Raw genomic sequence first — 7735 nt, forward strand, 5'->3', positions numbered from 1 at the left:
CATGAACAAACGTCTCAAATCAAAAACGTCGTTCGCCCTGTCGCTCTCCATGGTTGGAGTGCTGGGCAATTATAAAAGACAAAGAACGGTGCCTCGTGGCAATGGAGACGAAGTTGTTGCCTTGAGCCAGTCGCATAACGCGCCATGATCACGCGCCATGATCACGCGCCATGAAATGAGGACATCCGCAAGCGATATGAAGTTGCACCGATCCTGGAGAAATTGCGAGAGAGTTGTCTTCAGTGGTACAGACATGTAATTCGCGCTGACGTAAACTCACTTGCCAAAGCAGGTCTGAACAGCGCTGTCGATGGAAAACAAGCAAAATACCGACCGAAACAAGCCCGACTTGATACGCTAGATGGTGATTTGAAAGCTTCGCTACTCCGACCAAATCAGGTCTTTGACCGATCAAGACTAGCAGACCCTGCTTCTGAACGGGACGAAGGCTGGACATTTTATACAGAGGCAAAAATCAATATTTATATAAAGAAACTCGCCGCTTTCATAAGATAAGGGGCCTTCACTCCCTATATTATTCTTTCTTCGTCATTGTGCAGACACCTTTCCAAGTTTCAGAGGCTCAACTCTTTTCAGTCTCTTGAATTTGGATTGAATTTCGTCTTTGGGGGACTCTTGAGTCGGGATAAGCTTTCATTAGTGAAAACACTCAACTTTTCTATTAGTATTTTAACCTTTATGGAGGTTGAATTAAATCCGCTATAGGAGGTTAATGTTGAATAGTTTTCAGAGCCTATTAGTTGAATCCCATATGACCAAGCACCGATTCATAAATCAAGTTTAGGGAGGGTGTCGATTGCTTTGTGGAGCAACCCCAAAAATGTTTTGAACTTAATTAAACTTGCTGATTCTTCGCATCTATGCGCCGCTTTGATATAAGTCTCTTATCCAGGTGTATTCCCACTGATTAGGCAAAACAGAGGCATGCTGAATGGTCTAGGCGACATGCTCAAAGTCACAGTCGTACAAACATAAGGGGAAATGCGCAGGCCGACGGAATGTCCTCGCGGGGTTCCGGTCTTGACAGTTTAAAATTGATAGACAAGGGGTAGTTTCCTCCAAACTACAATTTTTAGTTTTCAATGTATATTTCGCTTTGTACTGATTGTACTTCATCAGTGCACGTGGGTTGCACTGTATGCGATGTCCTCCGTGCGTAGTTCCATTGTGGAGAAGCGCACTGAAGATGCAGCAATTTGATCTATGTTGTGTACTGCCGAAATAAAAGCGATGCTGTACAGTTCACTGATATGATGGAATATCATATGGTGACTTTCTTTAAGCATCTTCAGACTCCTTTGGTTCAGTTCGAACAACGAGCTGTGTTTCTGGATTTTTCCTTCGTGGTATTTGTCAACTTTACCTTTCATTGTCCGAAGCCAATGCCCGGCTTTGATCATTCACCACATGAATGATATCCCCTACCTTCCTCCGGGTGGCAGGTATCCAATATCCGACATGTTCAGCCGTGCACAGCTCGGCATTCACAATGGTGATCTTGGTCCGACCGCCAGAACTGTTAGCTAGGATTACCTACTGAAAGCAGCATTAATGCACTCTAACTTTGATTATGAAACCTCGGTTTCGCACTAAGCTTCAACATTTTCTTCTCGACATGCATTCGCAGATAATGGTAAACTGTGTTCCGATTTTTTGTTTGAGGACTGAGGGAGTCCTGAGTCTCACTCGACTTGATGACGGAATGGACCACTTGGGAGGCAACTTACTATCTCTCTCAGGATCCACGGAACCGTCTTTTTGGGTTACACACCCAAGTTATTCGAAAGAATTTACTGACAGTTTCGTTCAGGGGATCGTCATCAAGTTGATGCGGACTCAGGACTGTTGCAATCCAAAAACAAACAATTTACTTCGGCCTGGTTTAGGTCTGAACATACGACAGATTTCCCTTGAATATAATTTGCACTCTTGTCGTGTTTGCGCTTTTATATAAATGGAGCAACTGCCACCTGTCGTCACTTTCGGTCATGCAAGACAATGTCTGATGAGTTGCCTCTGCCACGGGAGAAACCGTCTGTCAATTTTGTTGTCCCTTCGATATTTTACCATCCTTGAAGTAAAGTTCTACCGCAGTGGACACAAATGAGAATACAGCTTGGGCACACATCCTTTTTTTTCCTTTCGTCGTGTTCGTACCGGCCCTAGTCCCCGCGGGACAGTAGATCCTAGTGCAAAGCACAACAAAGCGCTTGATAGCACAGATGTGTTGATCTTACCGCATTACCGCCTACTGAAAGGTTTGCTGCGTCCAGTGTAAGTCTCTTCGGGGTAATCACTTGGGCCATACATGCCATCGTTTCCCGATGTCCGATTTCTTTGGCCATTACCACACATGGTATTGCAGCCACGTCCTCATCCTAATTCTGAAGCTTTATCTTTTCCTGCAGTGCCTTCTACACTACGGCTGCGGGCTGGGGGTCTTTCCAGGTTCACGGTGTCTGGTCAACGTGGCTTAATTTTCTCATACTGGCATTTGGCCAGTAGCGTCCACGTCTTCAGCTTCCCCTTTTTCCGTTATTCCTCGTAAGGGTGAAGGAGAGGGTTCTGATAGACAATATTTAGCTTGCATTCTTCTTCCTTAGTGACTGAAGTTCCCTTCTCTCGAGCCTACCTTTTCCGCTTACTGGTCGAATTATTCAGACGTGAGAGTTGCCGAACTTTCCTTACAGGCTAACTGCTCCGCGGGCACTAAATATAAGCTTGCTATCGAAGCGGAAGCAAGTCTTTGGCCTGTTTTACCATGGGTGGACATGAATTTAGTGAGGCCTCCATAATCCGTGCCTCGACTGCAATTTGATTGTACAGGTTTATTTGAAGTCTATGACTTCATGTTTAGATACTGGGAAAATAACTATCTTACTACAGAATGCTATTGAGTTTTTATGTTTTACATAAATAAATAATTACATAAATGACTTAAAAAAAACAACAAATGTATATAAATAATGGAATAAAAATGCTCGATTATTGTTGAAAATTAATAGAAAAAATGTGTTATTCTTTCTTCCTTTTGTCGGTTCCCCCAATTTCGCTTTTTCTGCATCTATAGATCAGAGTACAGCAACAAACTGATATAGTCTTAAATACAATATAAACAATAACGAGTAAAAACGCAATCACATCCAGCCCATAATATGCAAAGGCATTCATATGAACCGCAGGACTCTGCATATGTTTGGCTCCTCGGTGCCGAATAACATACTCCATCCAATAAGCTGCAGTGTCTCGAATCGACATCGGTCTGTCCCGATACAATTTAGAAAATGTCTGAATCTTTTCCCGATATGAAGGATTATCCAACATTTCCTTCACTGCTCGTCCAAATGATTCTTCCGTTAATTTTTGATAATCGAGTTGAACTGCAAATCCAGCATCAACCATGCCTTTCGCATTTCCAAATTGATCACCAAAAAGTGGAATCGCAAGAACTGGAACACCATGATAATTACTTTCGACGACACTCCCAAGGCCGCAGTGTGAGACAAACAGGCGAAGGTTGCGATGGGCAAGGATATCATCTTGTGGAAACCACTTTTTGTAGAATATATTGGAGGCGTTTCCGGGATAATCGCCGTTTTCCCACTTCCAAATAACTTTTTGTTTCAATTTAGAAAACACATTGTAGATGCTTCTAATTGTGATCGGATTTCTATCCGAACTTTTGGCATTTGTCCCCAAACTGAAGTAAATAACTCCATGCTCCGTTGCTCCATCCAAGATTAACGATAAGTCCTGAAACAGAACCAGGTTCATATTTTAACTTTCGAAAATTAAATTATGTAACATCCAAACGTTGACTGAATTGTTGGGGCTAAAAAATCCCCCTTTGTTTTTATCAGTAATTGATCTTGGGATGTGAAGAAAAAATACGTACTTTCGGGAGAGGATCTGGTTTTGATTTCGCTTGAATTCCAGCAATTGGTATCAAGGCCGGAACTTCTGGACGAATAATACCCTCACTAAAATGACTGGTTTGAAGTATCAATGAAACGTTTTTGAACATATCGATCAATGATGGGTACTTGGCACCAGGAAAATATTTTCTAAATGAGCAATAGTATCAATGGTCAACATAATTAAATCAATCGTATTTCTGCTTACTCATAAATGTTGTTCAAGCTTCTAATGTAGAATTTGGAGTACACAACTTCCAAGAAGTAGAATAATGTATTTCGAACCCTTCCAACAAATGATAAGGGCTGAGTATCGTCCAAAAGTCCATTGGGCACATAAAGTGTTTCGCTTGGATTTCCAATCATTGAGTTTGTCAGAAATAGCGGCTTATGAGTATCGATGATCACTAAAGGACTCTTAAAATGTGCCGCAATTCCCATGAAGAAATCATTAAAAAAGTATCCAAGCACCACCAGATCGAAGGGTTCCTCATTCAAGAAATCTGACTTTATCAAATCTGCTAACGAAGCTTCGGATATATTCAATGCAATGTCCGTCATGACTGACGTCTGTTTTAATTCATCCATTAATCCTTTTCGATCCTCGATAAAACTAGTAAATATCCACTCGGGATAAGATCTTTCAGGTAATTTTATGTGTTGAAAGTTGCGGTTTCCCTTGGTCACTGGAAGAGTGGTAACAACTGTGACGTTATGTCCTCTGTCGATGAGCGTTTTGATAACTTCCATTTGTATGATCAAGTGAGATTTTCCAAGAGTTGGAAAAAGTCCCAGAACACGAGCTGATTCACTACTTTTAGTACAAATTGAGATGGACAATATGAGCGCACACGCTACTCGTAGAATACTTAATGCGGAAATGCACATTTTTGTTTATTACTCGTATCTTAAAAAGTCCCACGTTATGATCAGATTGGAGTTATTATTTAATAAACCACAAACACTGACTTGGTCACTGCCAACGCACGGCGCGAACTGAGCTGTGCTAGCATAGCATTCTTCACAACCCAGACGAAGTTTCAAAATAATCTTTAAATAACTTACGAATGGGACTTGTCGTCATATTTACATTCTATAGTTTGCGAAGAAAAGAGTTAGAAATATTGAGTCAATTAGAGATAGAGACAAAATGGCTAAATTATTTTAGATTCTTATTTAAAGACAGATAAAATCTGAGGGACCCACGATTATATACGGTGTAAACTTGAATTTGTTTTGAAGAGATAAGAGGGCTTAGTACGCAAATGATTCTGTGTCTTTAGACCTTGCCAAGAACACCAATTACGAAGGCAAAAAATGATGGATTGAAAGGAGATCGCTGCCCGACTAAGATGGTTTCGACACCCACCGCATTTGGCCAAGAGGGAAATTGACCTATTCAGGAGAAGCTCCTCAATTCTTCGATCTCCCCCAATGCCAACGACGGCAAAATATAAAACGAAGGAAAGTACATTAAGTACTACGGCGGAAGGTGCGTTTAGGAGCAGTAATCCGGTCAAGCCTCGTAGAGCCCTGACCTGGAGGAACTACCTTTCAAACAGCTTGGAGCAAAAATAATTGAGTTATCCGAGTTAATCAAGGACAAGCACAATGTGCACCAAATTATTAAAAACATAATCAGAGCCAGGGCGCAAGAGGAGGAAAGAGGTCCCAAGGAAAAGCCGAAACCTGACATTTCAACAGTGTCACAGCGACTCAAGTCACACCGAACCGTAATGTTAGCGACTTGCCAGCAAAGAAAAGAGGGGGAGAAAGCCGGTGATCCTTTAGGAAATCACCAGACGCCTAAGAGGAAAAAAGTACAAAAGCAGTTCCGAAGAACGGAACTAACAGCACGGAAGGTAAAAAGCCTGTGCCCCAAGTGCAAGCGTCGGCAATCGAAGGGGAACCTAAGGGGAACGAGAATGGTGAATGGACGAAGGTCGTTAATAAAAAGGCGGAGAACAAGTGTGAATCCGCCTAGAGGCAACCGTTACCTCCACTAAGGGCAATTTGCCTTATGCGGCTATTCTAAAAAGAGTGAAATCTGACCCCAACCTAAAAGATCTAGGTGGAAATATCAGTAAGATTCGGAGGACCTAGAAAGGCGGTCCCTTGGAGGGAGCTCTGCATGTCACACAATCCATCGACAAGGCATGTGACGCATCCATACCTAGAAGGTGTTCATTCCTCAGTAGAAGACCCAACTACTGGTGGAATAATGAATTGGCAAGCCTTCGGTCAGCTTGACACCGAGCCAGACGAACGGCTCAGAGGGCGGTAGGAAGGACTGATCAGGGACAAAAGGAGGGTTATTTACAATAGAGTACTCCCGATCGTCGCAAGCCAGGGAAGCCTTTCAGATCGGCAATATGAATTTCGTAAAACCAGATCAACCATTGACCATTGGTATGACGCCGATGACGGATGTCTCTGCGGGTATCCCAGAGGGCTCCGTATTGGGCCCACTACTGTGGAACATCATGTACAATGATGTACTTAACCTTTCACCTGTCAGTTCCGAAGAAAGCCACGGTGGTGTGTTATGCCGATGATATCATTGGTTGTAGTCGCAAAGCATCAAGGGGATGCTGAGTTATACTCTTGCGAAGCAATCAGTGCTGCTAAGACCTGGTTAGAGAGCCCTGGATTGGCACTTGCGCAGGATCAAGTACTTGGGAGTGGTGATAGATATGAAGTTAAGTTTTAAAGAACACGTGCAATATGCTTGTGACGAATGAAATTTATTTCGAATGTTGTTAATTCGATTGACAGTTGCCACCACCGGTGTTCTCCGTGGCGAGAAAAATAATTGAAATTAAAAAGTTGATTTAAATTTGAATTTCAAGGATATTGATGCAATAAAAGTGTGTTTCTAGTGCGATGCATTTTTGCTTTCTTCTAATATTCTCGCGGTACACAAGTATTCGAAAGTGCATTCATTAATTACCGCGTAAAGTGAATTTTTACTGAAAGAAAACTCTAGGAATTTAAAAGGACGTTACTACTCATTGAAATTAAAATAGATTATGGTTCACTTCGGTGGTAGCCTTTTGATTCCGCATCGAAAGCAGTTGCTAGCGATATCCAAATCCAATATTTAGAATCAAATCTTATCAAGACTAAACTCTAACATCAATTTTTCAGTTTTAATATGAAAACTTTTTAATATTTGTTGTTGTTTTCACGTTGACCTGACCATGTTGCACATTATTAAATGCATTTCTAACGTTTGTTTCCGGCTAAGGCAAAATATTATGCAAGCAAATGCTGGGAATTGGCGTGATTGATATCGGATAGACTAAGGACGGCTGAGGTGTTAGGTGGGGGTGGGGGGTTAGGGATAGAGGCGTGCCAAGAGCTTCGAAATAGGACGCGAATGCGGGGAAAATGGTTACAAACTTCTTTATTTTGGTAGTCCACACGGTATTGGTTGTCTTGGCGGGGAAAAAGTGAATCGTACGATCGCTCATTTGATCTCATTTCTAGGTCGACCTGATGCTATTTGGCAACTTTCCGATTGGATGATCTGTAATGTGCCTGCTGATGACCATACCGTCATTGGGCAGTTCATCAACCACGACACTTGGCTTTGGAATGACGATATCCAAATAAAGGTCCGTGAAAATAAGTGTTTTTACCACAAATTTCGGGACGATAAAACTTTGGTAAATTCGCAAATTTACAAGAATGTCAATTGGAAAGTAAAGAAACCGCTGGATGTTAGCCGGCCGGTCCAACATGGAACTATGGTGCGTTGGGTTAACTCGCTGTACCGCGATCCGGAAAGTAGAGTTCAA

The 7735-nt window shown here is 42.1% G+C and overlaps 1 protein-coding gene across 1 annotated transcript; it reads right to left on the reverse strand.

Moving 5' to 3' along the window:
- Positions 1–3006: 3006 nt before the first annotated feature.
- On the reverse strand, positions 3007–4952 carry LOC119654563 (UDP-glucosyltransferase 2-like). The gene is made up of 3 exons (XM_038060011.1): positions 4144–4952; positions 3917–4085; positions 3007–3774 (listed from the first exon to the last, which is right to left on the reverse strand). Exons 1-3 carry the CDS (start codon positions 4821–4823, stop codon positions 3037–3039), a joined length of 1587 nt encoding a protein of 528 aa, XP_037915939.1. The 5' UTR covers positions 4824–4952; the 3' UTR covers positions 3007–3036.
- Positions 4953–7735: the final 2783 nt, after the last annotated feature.

Source organism: Hermetia illucens, chromosome 4, assembly GCF_905115235.1.
Source record: "Hermetia illucens chromosome 4, iHerIll2.2.curated.20191125, whole genome shotgun sequence".
NCBI classification, from domain to species: domain Eukaryota; kingdom Metazoa; phylum Arthropoda; class Insecta; order Diptera; family Stratiomyidae; genus Hermetia; species Hermetia illucens.

Excerpts from the sequence above, each read along its gene's own strand:
- LOC119654563 (XM_038060011.1), bottom strand. The coding sequence starts at position 4,823 with ATGTGCATTTCCGCATTAAGTATTCTACGAGTAGCGTGTGCGCTCATA. Across the intron at positions 4,086-4,143 it reads AGCTTGAACAACATTTATGA|AAAATATTTTCCTGGTGCCA; the intron begins GTAAGCAGAAAT and ends TTGCTCATTTAG. Across the intron at positions 3,775-3,916 it reads AACCAGATCCTCTCCCGAAA|GACTTATCGTTAATCTTGGA; the intron begins GTACGTATTTTT and ends GTTCTGTTTCAG.